The sequence below is a fragment of the Salvelinus sp. IW2-2015 genome, linkage group LG13 (assembly GCF_002910315.2).
Source record: "Salvelinus sp. IW2-2015 linkage group LG13, ASM291031v2, whole genome shotgun sequence".
NCBI classification, from domain to species: domain Eukaryota; kingdom Metazoa; phylum Chordata; class Actinopteri; order Salmoniformes; family Salmonidae; genus Salvelinus; species Salvelinus sp. IW2-2015.
In genome coordinates this window covers 10,285,147-10,300,557 of record NC_036853.1, presented here as the reverse complement: position 1 = coordinate 10,300,557, position 15,411 = coordinate 10,285,147, and the positions used below count along the sequence as shown (strand labels likewise).

Below are 15,411 nucleotides of genomic sequence, written 5' to 3'. Positions count from 1 at the left end.
GGATACATCTTATCATATAGTACATTGATTACTTTTATAAGCTCAGAACTGTTTGCTAATGAAGGATGTTCAATCAAGCTCTCATTGACAGGCCATAAAGAGCATGTATACCGTATGAATTAACTAACATCACACAGAAACTGTGTCAAAGGGTACCCTCATTCCCTGTCAATCTGCTATCAAACACAATAAGAGGATAGGGAAGTATAAACTCTGATCTATTCATCCATGAAGAAGGTTCTTTCTTTTCTAGACAGACTTTCCTTAGTTGTCAGTCTTTCCCTAGCAATCAAATCTTTACAAACTGGCCAATGGGATGACAGCCCTGGAGTTGATTACTGGGTGTGCTGTGTTGGAGTTTAAACTTTGGACCTCAGAACAAGAGCAGGGAGATACAGTAGAGACATGKTCATCTGGAACAGAGCTCCTTCACMACAAAGGAAACAGAACATTTAACTGGATTTGTCTTATTTTGGGGAGTTCTGTCCTGTGCCACCCTAGTGCTGAAATTATGGACCACTATTCAGACCAGGTAACAGGGCCCATGTCTTAGTTTCTGTGTTTTAGTGTCTCCTGGTTAATTTGTTTTGTAATTTATGTTATTAGGGCAGCCAAGGTTATATGTATCGTGAAACAAGTTCAGAGGAGGTAACATACTGTATCAACGTGCCAGTGAATCGGGGTGGGTGCTTTGTGTAGTCTACAAAGGAATGTGGGTGCTTTGCGAAGTCTACAAAGGAATGTGGGTGCGTTGTGTAGCCTACAAAGGAATGTGGGTGCGTTGTGTAGCCTACAAAGGAATGTGGGTGCGTCGTGTAGCCTACAAAGGAATGTGGGTGCTTAGTGTACAGTAGCCTACAAAGGAATGTGGGTGCGTCGTGTAGCCTACAAAGAAATGTGGGTGCGTCGTGTAGCCTACAAAGGAATGTGGGTGCTTTGTGTACAGGATCCTACAAAGGAATGTGGGTGCTTTGTGTACAGTAGCCTACAAAGGAATGTGGGTGCTTTGTGTACAGTAGCCTACAAAGGAATGTGGGTGCGCCGTGTAGCCTACAAAGGAATGTGGGTGCGTCGTGTAGCCTACAAAGAAATGTGGGTGCGTCGTGTAGCCTACAAAGGAATAGTCTTACAATTTTCTCCTTTCAAATGAATCAGAACTAGATCAACTTAATTTAACTCACACATTGAAAGGCATAGTCAAATCGATACATTTTTTAGATAGGAGTGCCATGCGATAATGGTAATAAAAAGCATTAGTCCTGGGTATGATTGCTTTTACAGCCATCCTATAAGGCTCTTTGTATGTTAACTCTCAGTTGTAAATGTAGAGCAACATGTCATTAAGTGGCCTGTTCTGTTCCAGGGTTGCGACGGGCTTGAGCTGCTTGATTTGCTGTTTGATCAAAACAATGGCATCCTCCGTCACGAGGAGATGGGACACCATGACAACCATGCCTGGCCAATCCACGAGCCAAACGTGAGTGGAGTGAAATCTCTCACTCTGTGATTTTRTCCTGCAGTGTTTTTAAAATGTCCCCTTACCTGTGTCTACTACGTGATTCACATGTCTAGCCTGCCATTCTCAACCACTCCAGTTTGGCTGTACAGTAATTATCACATTTGGTGTGTCATTTGGCAGGTGTTGCGTCCAGCAGAGCAACAGAGCGAGGACTTCCTGAATGCCCTCCTGAGTGGCAGTGACTCAGTGTCGGGGTCCCCCCTGTGGTCTCCCTCTCCTAGTGACAGTGGCATCAGTGAGGACCCRCACTCGGATCAGATGGACAGCCCCCAGCGCCCTGAGAGCCCTCACATGGAGCCCCACTTCATCCCCCCTCAGCCACAAACCAAGGTTGCCCTGGATGCCAACTTCTCCATTGATATCAGTAAGACAAAGCTGGCACAAATTACTAAGCACAGAAAGTATAACAAAAACTTGGTTTAAATTTTCATGGTAAAAAGAAGCAACAGAGGCAGTTACATTATTACGTCATGCGGAACATGTGATTAAGTATTGTAATTTGTTTATGTCAAACATTGGAACAGAAGTTCATCCTTTGAAAGCAACACAGTCTGTGTTCGTAGGCTCTATGTATTCATTAGGCAAAAGCCTACATTGTCTCAGTATCAACACATACACAGACAAATGATGGYCCTTCTGTCTGGTCCTATCACGTCTCTCTGTGTGGTTACAGATGGCTTGGACTCATGCTTCTACCCAGGCAGGACTGGGGGGACAGAGTGTTCCTCTGATGTATGCACAACCCAGCTGTCTTCTGGCTTTCCCCTCACTGTCAAGGACCTACTGCTCTCTGTCACATCTGATCCGGTGAGTGATGATGAAGGGTGTGTTTGTGTTTGTGTGGTGCTTGGGGGGAGTGTGTCTGTAATTGTTTGTATGTAGGTGAGTGAGTGTGTTGGAGTGGAGAGGAATGGGTTAGAGGGGTAAAGTCATTCTATAAAAATCAGGCAATGTAATTGGCATGAGCAAAGCATGAAATGAGAGGGATGGAGGSCGATGCTGTCTGCCGTGTAACTCTGCACTCCCTCCATTCACTCTGAAAAACCCATTGCAGCTGGCCACTGGTTGTGATGCTGTACGTATGACTTACTGTATTAACATTCTCGTCTCACTTCCAGCCCCCACAGCATTCCCAACAGTCCTTCCAAGAGTTGATTCTTAATGAGAATGAGAAAAAACTGCTGGCCAAGGAGGGGGTGACTCTGTCTAGCCAACTACCTCTCACAAAGGTCAATCTTTTTTGCACACTTTGCAACTTCACAGAACAACTTATGGCTCTTGAGGATTTCCAAAGTGTGTAAACACGTTAAATATGTACTTCCTTTGTCTGTTTCTATTAGTATGARGAGAGGATTCTGAAGAAAATTCGCAGAAAGATCCGGAATAAGCAGTCGGCTCAGGAGAGCAGGAAGAAGAAAAAGGAATATATTGATGGTCTGGAGAGCAGGTACTGGCAAGAGGCACTAAATAAATGGATAAGGCAGGGAATCACAGACCTCAATTCAAAGTAGACATGATCAATTCTGACYAGAATTGCCTAAAATTGATAAAGCACTTCTACAAACTAACAAGATATTTGGAACATGTCACAGGGTGCTGAGCACAAAAAGTTAAAATCAAAGGTCCAATGCAGCCATTTTTATCTCAATATCAAATAATTTCTAGATAACAATTAAGTACCTTTCTGTGATTGTTTTCAATTAAAATGGTAAAAAATAAAGACAAATAACTTCTTAGCAAAGATCAATTTCTGAGTGGGGAGGGGAAAACTAAAAACAAGCTGTTATTGGCAGAAAGGTTTGGAAGTCACGTTCTTTTATTCTTCAGGCTAGGGTCTATTTTTCTCCACTTCCTGTCTAACTGACGTGCCCAAAGTAAACTGCGTGTTGCTCAGGCCCTGAAGTCAGGATATGCATATAATTGGTACCATTGGAAAGAAGACACTCTGAAGTTTGTAGAAATGTTAAAATAATGTAGGAGACTATAGCACAATAGATATGGTAGGAGAAAATCCAAAGAAAAACCAACCTGATTTTTTTGTTGTTGAGAGAGCCCATGCTCTTACAATGGAAAGTATAGGGGCATATCCAAATCCAGCTCCCAGATTGCAATTCCTATGGCTTCCACTAGATGTCAACAGTCTTTGTTCAAGGTTTCAGGCTTGATTCTTCCAAACGACGAAGAAAAATGAGTTTTAGTACTGGGATGCAGACTTGGAAATTTGTGTATGCGCTCGCGACGTAGAGGACGCACACCTGCTAATATCGCTTTCCTATTGAACATACTTCTTTCCGTATGAAATATTATAGTTTAATTACATTTTAGGGTATCTGAGGATTATTTAGAAACGTTTTTTGACTTGTTTTAACAAAGTTTTGCAGAAGCTTTTTGGATTCCTTTCTTTGCATGTTGAACGAGTGGATTACTCAAATCGATGGCGCCAACTAAACAGACTTTTTGGGATATAAAGAAGGRTTTTATCTAACAAAACGACACTACATGTTGAAGCTGGGACCCTTTGGATGACAAATCAGAGGAAGATTTTCAAAAAGCAAGGGAATATTTARTCGCTATTTGTGAATTTATGAAACTTGTGCTGGTGGATAAATATTTTGATGTGGGGCGCCGTCCTCAAACAATCGTAAGGCATGCTTTCGCTGTAAAGCCTATTGTAAATCGGACAGTGGAGTTAGAATAACAAGAATTTAAGCTTTTAACCGATATATACTTCTGGCAGTTGTAAATCGGACAGTRGAGTTAGAAWAACAAGAATTTAAGCTTTTAACCGATATATACTTCTGACAGTTGTATGTACCTACAGTGGGGCAAAAAAGTACAGTATTTAGTCAGTCACCAATTGTGCAAGTTCTCCCACTTAAAAAGATGAGAGAGGCCTGTAATTTTCATCATAGGTACACTTCAACTATGACAGACAAAATGAGAAAAAAAAATACAGAAAATCACATTGTAGGATTTTTTATGAATTTAATGCAAATTATGGTGGAAAATAAGTATTTGGTCAATAACAAAAGTTTATCTCAATACTTTGTTATATACCCTTTGTTGGCAATGACAGAGGTCAAACGTTTTCTGTAAGTCTTCACAAAGTTTTCACACACTGTTGCTGGTATTTTGGCCCATTACTCCATGCAGATCTCCTCTAGAGTGATGTTTTGGGGCTGTTGCTGGGCAACACGGACTTTCAACTCCCTCCAAAGATTTTCTATGGGTTGAGATCTGGAAGACTGGCTAGGCCACTCCAGGATACTTTTTTGCCCCACTGTAAATGTTAATATCCATAATTTTTATGATTATTTTATTTGAATTGCGTGCCCTCCAATTTCACCGAAGTTAGCGCGACACCTAGCCTAAGAAGTTCTAACTAATTTATCACCTTGGAGGTCAAAACTCCATCCCACCAAAACAGTCAGACATTTCAGACGATCTTTTCAAGCAGGTCTTAACTAAAACAGTATATCACCATTTTCCAATTTCACAGTATTATTACAACCTCAAAGTGTGGAAATATATATAAAACATTTTTGACTGCACTTGGCCTTTTTAAATATTTTTTTTTAATTTCACCTTTATTTAACCAGGTAGGTCAGTTGAGAACAAGTTCTCATTTACAACTGCGACCTGGCCAAGATAAAGCAACGCAGTGTGACAAAAAACAACACAGAGTTACACATAGGATAAACAAAAGTACAGTCAATAACACAATAGAAAAATCTATATACAGTGTGTGCAAATGGAGTAAGAAGGTAAGGCAATAAATAGGCCATAGTAGCGAAGTAATTACAATTTAGCAAATTAACTGAAGTGATAGATGTGCAGATGAAGATGTGCAAGTAGAAATACTAGTGTGCAAAAAAAGTTAATAAAAACAATATGGGGATGCGGTAGGTAGTTGGGCTATTTACAGATGGGCTATGTACAGCTGCAGCGATCGGTAAGCTGTCAGATAGCTGATGCTTAAAGTTAGTGAGGGAGATATAAGTCTCCAACTTCAGCGATTTTTGCAATTCGTTCCAGACATTGGCAGCAGAGAACTGAAAGGAAAGGCGGCCAAAGTGGGTGTTGGCTTTGGGATGACCAGTGAGATATACCTGCTGGAGCGCGTGCTACGGGTGGGTGTTGTTATGGTGACCAGTGAGCTGAATAAGGCGGAGCTTTACCTAGCAAAGACTTATAGATGACCTGGAGCCAGTGGGTCTGGCGACGAATATGTAGTGAGGGCCAGCTGACGAGAGCATACAGGTCGCAGTGGTGGGTGGTATATGGGGCTTTGGTGACAAAAAGGAGGCACTGATAGACTGCATCCAATTTGCTGAGTAGAGTGTTAGAGGGCTATTTTGGGTAAATGACATCGCCGAAGTCGAGGATCGGTAAGATAGTCAGTTTTACGAGGGTATGTTTGGCAGCGTGAGTGAAGGAGGCTTCTGTTGCGAAATAGGAAGCCGATTCTAGATTTCATTTTGGATTGGAGATGATTAATATGAGTCTGGAAAGAGAATTTACAGTCTAGCCAGACACCTAGGTATTTGTAGTTGTCCACATATTCTAAGTCAGAACCGTCCAAAGTAGTGATGCTAGTCGGGCGGGCGGGTGCGGGCAGCGATCRGTTGAAGAGCATGCATTTAGTTTTACTAGCATTTAAGAGCAGTTGGAGGCCAYGGAAGGAGTGTTGTATGGCATTGAAGCTTGTTTGGAGGTTTGTAAACACAGTGTCCAAAGAAGGGCCAGAAGTATACAGAATGTTGTCATCTGCGTAGAGGTGGATCATGGAATCACCCGCAGCAAGAGCAACATCACTGATATATACAGAGAAAAGAGTCGGCCTGAGAATTGAATCCTGTGGTACCCCCATAGAGACTGCCAGAGGTCTGGACAACAGGCCCTCCGATTTGACACACTGAACTTTATCTGAGAAATAGTTGGTGAACCAGGCGAGGCAGTCATTTGAGAAACCAAGGCTGTTGAGTCTGCGGTGATTGACAGAATACGTTGATTGACAGAGTTGAAAGCCTTGGCCAGGTCGATGAAGACGGCTGCACAGTATTGTCTTTTATCGATGGCGGTTCTAATATTGTTTAGTACCTTGAGCGTGGCTGAGGTGCACCTGTGACCAGCTGGGAAACCGGATTGCACAGGGGAGAAGGTACCGTGGGATTCGAAATGGTCAATGATCTGTTTGTTAACTTGGCTTTTGAAGACTTTAGAAAGGCAGGGCAGGATGGATATAGGTCTGTAACAGTTTGGGTCTAGAGTGTCTCCCCCTTTGAAGAGGGGGATGACCGCGGCAACTTTCCAATCTTCAGGAATCTCGGACAATACGAAAGAGAGGTTCAACAGACAGTAATAGAGGTTGCAACAATGGCGGCGGATAATTTTAGAAAGAGAGGGTCCAGATTGTCTAGCCCAGCTGATTTGTATGGGTCCAGGTTTTGCAGCTCTTTCAGAACATCTGCCTATCTGGATTTGGGTGAAGGAGAAGCTGGGGAGGCTTGGGCAAGTAGCTGTGGGGGGGGGGGGGGGGGGGGGGGCGGTGCCGTTGGCCAGGGTTGGGGTAGCTAGAAGGAAAGCATGGCCAGCCGTAGAGAGAATGCTTATTGAAATTCTCGATTATTGTGGATTTATCGGTGGTGACAGTGTTTCCTAGCCTCAGTGCAGAGGGCAGCTGGGAGGAGGTGCTCTTATTCTCCATGGACTTTACAGTGTCCCAGAACTTTTTGCAGTTAGAGCTACAGGATGMAAATTTCTGTTTGAAAAATCAAGCCTTTGCTTTCCTAACTGGCTGTGTGTATTGGTTCCTAACTTCCCTGAAAAGTTGCATATCGCGGGGACTATTCGATGCTAGTGCAGTACGCCACAGGATGTTTTTGTGCTGGTCGAGGGCAGTCAGGTCTTGAGTGAACCAAGGGCTATATCTGTTCTTAGTTCTACATTTATTTGAAAGGGGCATGCTTATTTAAGATGGTGAGGAAATTACTTTTAAAGAACAACCAGGGATCCTCAACTAACGGGTTGAGGTCAATATCCTTCCAGGATACCCGGGCCAGGTCGATTAGAAAGGCCTGCTTGCAGAAGTGTTTTAGGGAGCGTTTGACAGTGATGAGGGGTGGTCGTTTGACCGTGGACCCATAACGGATGCAGGCAATGAGGCAGTGATCGCTGAGATCCTGATTGAAAACAGCAGTGGTGTATTTGGAGGGCAAGTTGGTCAGGATAATATMCATGAGGGTGCCCATGTTTACGGATTTAGGGTTGTACCTGGTGGGTTCCTTGATAATTTGTGTGAGATTGAGGGCATCTAGCTTAGATTGTAGGGCGGACGGGGTGTTAAGCATATCCCAGTTTAGGTCACCTAACAGAACGAACTCTGAAGATAGATGGGGGGCGATCAATTCACATATGGTGTCCAGGGCACAGTAGGGAGCTGGGGGGGGTCTATAACAGGCGGCAACAGTGAGAGACATATTTCTGGAGAGATTAATTTTAAAAAATTAGAAGCTCGAACTGTTTGGGCATAGACCTGGAAAGTATAACAGAACTGCAGTAGATTGCAACTCCTCCCCCTTTGGCAGTTATATCTTGATGGAAAATGTTGTAGTTGGGGATGGAAATCTCAGAATTTTTGGTGGCCTTCCTAAGCCAGGATTCTGACACGGCAAGGACATCAGGTTTGGCGGAGAGTGCTAAAGCAGTGAGTAAAACAAACTTAGGGAGGAGGCTTCTGATGTTAACTTCTTTGGGAACGGGGAGCCTGAAACCTTGTTTCAGGCTTCTACTGTGAAGGGGGAGAGAATAAGAGCTGTTTGACTGAGAGGTCTGGCAGAATGCCATGAGGTCAGTCAGGCCTGCGGCCGTGAGAGCGAGCTCTGYTCCTTTTCATTTCTAAAGACAAAGGAATTGTCCGGTTGAAACATTATTGAAGATTTATGATAAAAACATCCTAAAGATTGATTCTATACATCGTTTGACATGTTTCTACGAACTGTAATATAACTTTTTTTTTTACTTTTCGTCTGAACTAATTGCTTGCGCACTGTGCATTTGGATTACTGGGCTAAACGTGCGAACAAAAATGAGATATTTGGACATAAATGATTGACTTTATCGAACAAAACAAATATTTATTGTGGAACTGGGATTCCTGGGAGTGCATTCCGATGAAGATCATCAAAGGTAAGTGAATATTTATAACGCTATTTCTGAGTTTTGTGACACCTCTTTTTCTTTGGAAAATGGCTGTATGTTTTTCTGTGACTTGGCGCTGACCTAACATAATCGCAAGGTGTGCTTTCGCCATAAAGCCTTTTTGAAATCAGACACTGTGGCTGGATTAACAAGATGTTTATCTTTAAAATGGTGTATAATACTTGTATGTTTGAGATATTTTAATTATGAGATTTCTGTTGTTTTGAATTTGGCGCCCTGCAATTTCAGTGGCTGTTGGTTAGGTGGGACGCATGCATGAAACCAAGGCTTTTACGGTTACAGAAGTCAACAAATGAGAGCACCTGGGGACACACAGGCCCTGGGTTAACCTCTACATCACCCGAGGAACAGAGGAGGAGTAGGATGAGGGTACGGCTAAAGGCTATCAAAACTGGTCGTCTAGTGCGTTGGGGACAGAGAATAAAAGGAGCAGATTTCTGGGMGTGGTAGAATAGATTCAGGGAATAATGTCAGACAGRGGTATGGTAGGGTGCRGGTACAGTGGAGGTAAACCTAGGCATTGAGTGACGATAAGAGAGTTTGCATCTCTGGAGGCTCTAGTTATGCTAGGTGAGGTCACCCCATGTGTGGGAGGTGGGACAAAAGAGATATCTGAGGCATGTTGAGTGGGTCTAGGGGCTCCGCAGTAAAATGAAACAATGATAACTACCCTAAACAACAGTATACAAGGCATATTGACATTAGAGAAAGACATAAAGCGAGGCATGTTGATTGGGAGAGCTAGCTAAGACAATGGGTAAGATAGCAACAGCTAATCAGCTAAGACAACAACAACAGGTAAAATGGCGATGAATGGGCAGAGAGGGTCAGTTAACTACACTCAGGGCCTGAGTTCGAGGCTGGGGCAGACAGATAAACAAAACAAACAAAATGGAGTACCGTGATTAATGAACAGTCCAGCAGGCATCATCTATGTAGCCAGGTGATCATAGGGTCCAGTGAACAGCAATAGATGAAACAGGGAAGTCGTTACTACGCTGGCAAGCAGGAGACACAGCGTTCATAAAGTTAGCAGGTCGGGGCTAGCAGAAGCGTCTTCATCGACGTCCGACAAAGGCCGGTTGAGGGTACATCGGATGGAATTACGTCGGCAGACTAATCGTGATGGATCTGCGGGGCTCCGTGTCGACAAAGGGTCCTGGCCAATTGACAAAAAAGGTAATGTAGCTGGAGTAATATCGTTTGCTAGCCGGGAAATGCGCCTGTCTCAAGGCTAACTGGTGCTAGCTTCGGGACAAGGGCGTTAGCCACTATAGCCACTCGGTAGCAGCTAGCTAGTTGCAATGATCCGATGCAAAGGTCCAGAGCTTACGGCAGAAATCCGGCGATGAATCTAGTCGTGTTAGTGAAGAGTCCGGGAGGCATCAGCTGTGTAGCCGAGGGATCATAGGGTCCACTGAGCTGGCCGGGAAATGGGCCAGCTAGCTGCGAGGATCTGTAATAATGGTTCAGTAATCTGGAGTAATGGTGGGAAAAGCAGTCCTGATATGCTCAGGGTTGATATCGCGCAGTGCAGACTGGCGTTGTGCAGACTGACRGGTATTATCCAGGGTAAAAGCGGCTGGTGTCTGAGATAGAGGTAAAAGCCGCTAGCAGTGGCTAACAATGACTAAATAGCTAGTAGCTAATTAGCTGGTTAGCAGCTGATGGCTAGCTTCTGATGGAGGTTCTAGCTATAAGGTCTAAAAATAGCGGATTCGTATCACATTGGGTAAGACGGGTTTACGGAAGGTATATTTCATTTAAAAATGGAAAAAGAAACAGTGTGTGGAAGCTCAGACACACTGGTAGGATTGTCAAACGTTTGCGTGACGACAATACTTAGCACCTCTGAACAGAGTGTCGGCAGTCAATCTTTATTGTGTTCACACAGCAAAGACCTTGGAAGTCGTCAGCCACGTAAAATACTCCAAACCAGAAGGTGTCAATAGTGTTGTTTGGCAATGCATATCCGTGCGTATTGCCTGTGGTCTAGATTCCAAGCTATCTGCGCTAACGTTTCTATTTTGTAGAAAGCCCTTGTTGATACTAACCAGATGGCCACAGCTAGATAACTACCTGGCAAAACGATGCAGAAACATTCACTCTCCATAATCCCATACTGCCAGTGCCAGCCCATAGCCAAATGTTTCACTAGCTAGCTAATGTTAGCATATCTGCTAGCTAGCACAAAATAGCTARCYAGCTAAGGACACTGCAAAAACTCAGCAGCTAACAYTGGCAGCTGTTTCATGGAAGCTAGCTAATCCATTGTGATTTAATTATAACGACAATACTAGCTACAGTGGTTAGCTAGCTTGGAGGAAGTATTTAGTGTTGTGTGCATTGCGTCTGTGCACTTAGCTAGCTCACAGGAAAAGAAAATGACTTTTTTTCATTTTTTTGTTGGGGTACGTGTTCTCTGATTGGATCAAAGTCAAGTTGTTGGCCACTGACGAGCATTGCGATTCCACAAGTAGAATCGGTASGTTTGTCGCTACCGGGTCAGCCCGCAGCACGTACCGCTTAAGTTCTAGCAAGAGATAGAACGGCCTCCCACTGTGATATGTACTTATCGGCAGTCTATCGACAGTGAGATTCTTGATGTGTGTCTGCTTAAGTTGCGTGGGAAACAGAGAAACTTCACAGGGCCCACTGCAGTCAGAAATGTGTAATTCAGTATACTTGACTGTCACATTATGATCTAATTCTACAAAAGGGTTTTTCAGTGTGGTGGTAAGAGTGATAGCTAGCTAGTATGTTTCTTGGACTGATCAAGCAGCAGCAGCTCGTCAGTCTCATCTGGGAAATTCCCTTGTTGTTTGTCTTCCAGGATGGCTGCCTGCAGCACACACAACCAGGAGCTACAGAGGAAAGTGTTCCAGCTGGAGAAATGCAATACGTGAGGGACCTCCACACTAATCTGCTCTGTTTCTGCCTCCGTACACCCGGTCTCAACGTTTGCTAATTGAGCCTTTGTGTCTCCCAGGTCTCTGATGGAGCAGCTACACAGGCTGCAGACTCTGGTCATGGGCGGCTCCAAAAAGACCGCCCAGGCTGGGACTTGTGTCCTGGTAAGGAGAAGTGTCACTTTAAGAAACAGTTTTACTAGATCAGGCCATACACCATGTGAAATTAGAGAGAGACAGACAGGTGGAGTGAGAGAAAGATGTATGCCAGACATACGGATGTAAATACAGACACAGATAGATAGACTCCAGAGAGGCAAACCATTGATTCCCTTGTCTACAACATAATTGGACAGAACAAAAATCACACCACATCAGTGCAAGCAGTAATTAGACTTGTAAATCCACTATGAATATGAATGAGTTTGTATCTCTTCTAATGCCTTTCGGAAAAGGCAAACATTTTAATTATACGGATTGTGTGTTCAAGCCGTGTGACATTGATGCCCATGTACTGGGATGAGCTGAAAAGTTCTAAACAACAGTTACTGAAAAAGTGAATCTTCCACTCTGGAACTCCACTGGGGAGTGGAAGCTCTCCCAAATGGCTAAACCTTATTGACTTTGGCAAAGAGAAAATTATGTGATTTTTACCCTTCCCTTTTCCCCCAGGTACTGCTCCTGTCCTTCTCCATCATCCTCTTCCCCAGCCTGAACCCTTTTGCCAAGGTCAGCCAAGGAGGGGACTTCAGCCCAGTGAGGGGTGAGTCAGCCTCCTGCACTGTCTGGCCAAACCTCCCCCGCCACCCCATACCTCCTGCCTCAAATCACAGCTGGAGAGCTGAATAGACTAGAGCTCCTCTCACTTCTACTGCCAGATGCTGCTACGGCGCCACTGTTAAAACAACTCTGCAGAGCAAGGCGGCCCACCAATTCACATCAAAGAGCTGAGCTGGCAACCCTCAGCACAGAAACCATGTATTATTGAGCACTCTTCTCATCAGCCTGTCTGACTGTAAAATTCCTTTCAACAGTTGGAGGAACTGTTGGATAAAATATGAAATGGACTTCAAAGATATCTAATGGTCTCATCAACGTTTTAAGATTGTGAATTACTTAAATGTAATTTGTCATCTTAACCGACTGTTCGTTAGCTCTATGAATATAATCAATTCCTAGTTGTCTTTAGGTAAATGTACAACCGAAGACCAAGGTACAAAATTGTTGAGGGTGGCGTACAGTTAACGAATTAAAGTTGGACTGGGGATGTATGTGTGACATACTGTAGTTCAACATTTAATGACTGGAATACATACTCACCTGTAACCTGTGTCCCTCTCGCTCCCGCAGTCCAGTCACGGTCCCTGCACAACCTCCAGTCCTCCAGAGTGCTGCATGTGATTGACCAGCCGTACCAAACTGCAGACGACAAGGCCAAGCCTCCAGACCACCATGTCCTGGGAGACCAGGGTGTGGATGAGATTATGTCTCTGCTGGGTAAACTGGGCACTGGTCACGACAGCCAAGGACTGCCCAATTTTGACCCCATGTCTCATAATAATAGCATGGACGAGCAAGTCCATTTCCAGGGAGACCCCATTACTGGCCATATAGCTACAGTAACTTGGAATCCATACCGCAGAGCCCCACTACGCCCACATGCTGATGACATGTGATTTGGAGAGAGTATTCCCAGCAGGATTCCTCTGTTCTGCTCCCATCTCCAGACACTTCATATGATAAAACAGAGTAGCACATGCCTAAGGCTCTTGTTTACACTATGAGTTACGGAATAATAAATACATTATTTTGCCTGTTATAGTACATACAGTGTGTGTGTGTGTATATATATATATATATATATATATCATTTTTTCCCTGTTTGTTATTCTGTTTTGTATTGTTTTAATTAACTATGGGATCGGTGWCCCCCCCACGGGACGGTTGAGCTAACGTGCACTAATGTGATTATCATGACATCATAAGTAACAAGAAAATATGTCTTATATGRGCAGAAAGCTTAAATTATTGTTAATCTAACTGCACTGTCCAATTTACGGTAGCTATTACAGTGAAAAAAATRCCATGCTATTGTTTGAGGAGAGCGCACAACAACAAAAAAACTTTTATCACGGCAACTGGTTTGATACATTCACCTCAGAAGGTAAATAATGTACTTACATTCAGTAATCTTGCTCTGATTTGTCATCCTGAGGGTCCCAGAGATAAAATGTAGCATAGTTTTGTTTGATAAAATCCATTTTTATATTCAAATGGGTTCTACAGTTTGAACCCCTGCTGTGTCTGCCCCCCCATCTAGATGTGTGAAGGTTAGTGTCTTTTCTGTACAGAAGCTAATTATCCATAATTTATGACATTCCTGGGAGTGTGTAAACTTACATTTTTTATTACCATATCATTTTTGTATGTTCTCTATAGTTATGTACTTGAAAATGTATCAATTGACCAATTCGGCACACTTTGGCAGACTTGATACAACATTTTGAACAGTAAGGCAATGGTTCATTGGATCAGTCTAAAATGTTGCACATACACTGCTGCAATCTAGTGGCCAAAATCTAAATTGTGCCTAGACTCCCAAGTGATATAATGGCCTTTCTCTTGCATTTCAAAGATGATGAATTATCTATATTATCTTTTACCAGATCTAATGTGTTATATTCTCCTACATTAACTTCAAATTTCCACAAACTTCAAAGAGTTTCCTTTCAAATGGTATCAAGGATGTTTTCTGATTTAATCTGAATTTCTGTATATTGTAAAATTTATTTTTCAAGATGAATTGAGCTTCTCTTGCCCCTCTGACTGTTTTAACATTGACAGTGTAGGTTTGTGTATTTTGAGAGAGACAATAATAATTATTTTTCATAACTGATGGTGCGTAAAACTGAGCTTTACAAGTAATTCAGAGAATAATTTTGCATGTAATTTGAATACTATGATACTATAACTTTATTAATAATCTTGCTAAACATGACAAAAACGGTCTCAAATAAACTAAACATTTTAAAGTGTAGTCTCGTTATTTTTTTTAAAAGTAGCTCATTCCAATAATATTTCAAAAGTGGTTCAAGAGAAAAAGTACAAGATTTCTCAAAAGTTCTGTAGTGCATGAAAAGCTGACAATTTAAATACAGTGGCATATTTACAATGTCTGAAATGACAGGGATTTACAGAGAGAGACAGTGAGCCAAAGTGAACTAGGTCAAAGGTATTGCAAAGGTAAGATAACCTTCCACTGACAAAATACAAAAATCAGTGCTCTTGCTCAATGCTCAGACCATGACATGCCCTCAGCCAGAGTTTGTTTCCTTGTCTGTTAGTGTGACATTCCTAGTCAACTCCACTGGGCAAAACCTGGATGAATCATTGTTGTTTCCATGTCATTTCAACCCAAAAATGCAGTGTGATGACATTGAATCAACTTGGAAAACTGATTGGATTTGAAAAACGTCATCAACGGAATTTCGTATTCTTTGAACCTAAATCCAATGACCTGGTGACATTTGTTTGTTGATTTCACGTTGAATTCACGTTAGTTGACAACTCAACCAAATGTAAATCCTCGCCTCATTGGATTGTCAATAGAACCCCAGAACACAAAAAGTACCCCATCAGCGAGTGAATAAAAGTGTTCTCTCTCAAGTGCTTCTTGGTCCCCAATTGGATCATTTAATATTAAATTCTGAAATAGTCTGGCTAGTCTGACAATATCTGGCACACGCAACATCAAGGGGTTTG

At 42.8% G+C, this 15,411-nt stretch overlaps 1 protein-coding gene across 1 annotated transcript; it reads left to right on the top strand.

The window, feature by feature from the left end:
- The first annotated feature begins 378 nt into the window (after positions 1–378).
- On the top strand, positions 379–14,681 carry LOC111971200 (cyclic AMP-responsive element-binding protein 3-like protein 3-B). Its single transcript, XM_023997992.2, has 10 exons — positions 379–532; positions 1,364–1,477; positions 1,640–1,883; positions 2,193–2,326; positions 2,638–2,748; positions 2,860–2,966; positions 11,574–11,642; positions 11,730–11,814; positions 12,322–12,412; positions 13,000–14,681. Exons 1-10 carry the CDS (start codon positions 512–514, stop codon positions 13,323–13,325), a joined length of 1,302 nt encoding a protein of 433 aa, XP_023853760.1. The 5' UTR covers positions 379–511; the 3' UTR covers positions 13,326–14,681.
- The last annotated feature ends 730 nt before the right edge of the window (positions 14,682–15,411 follow it).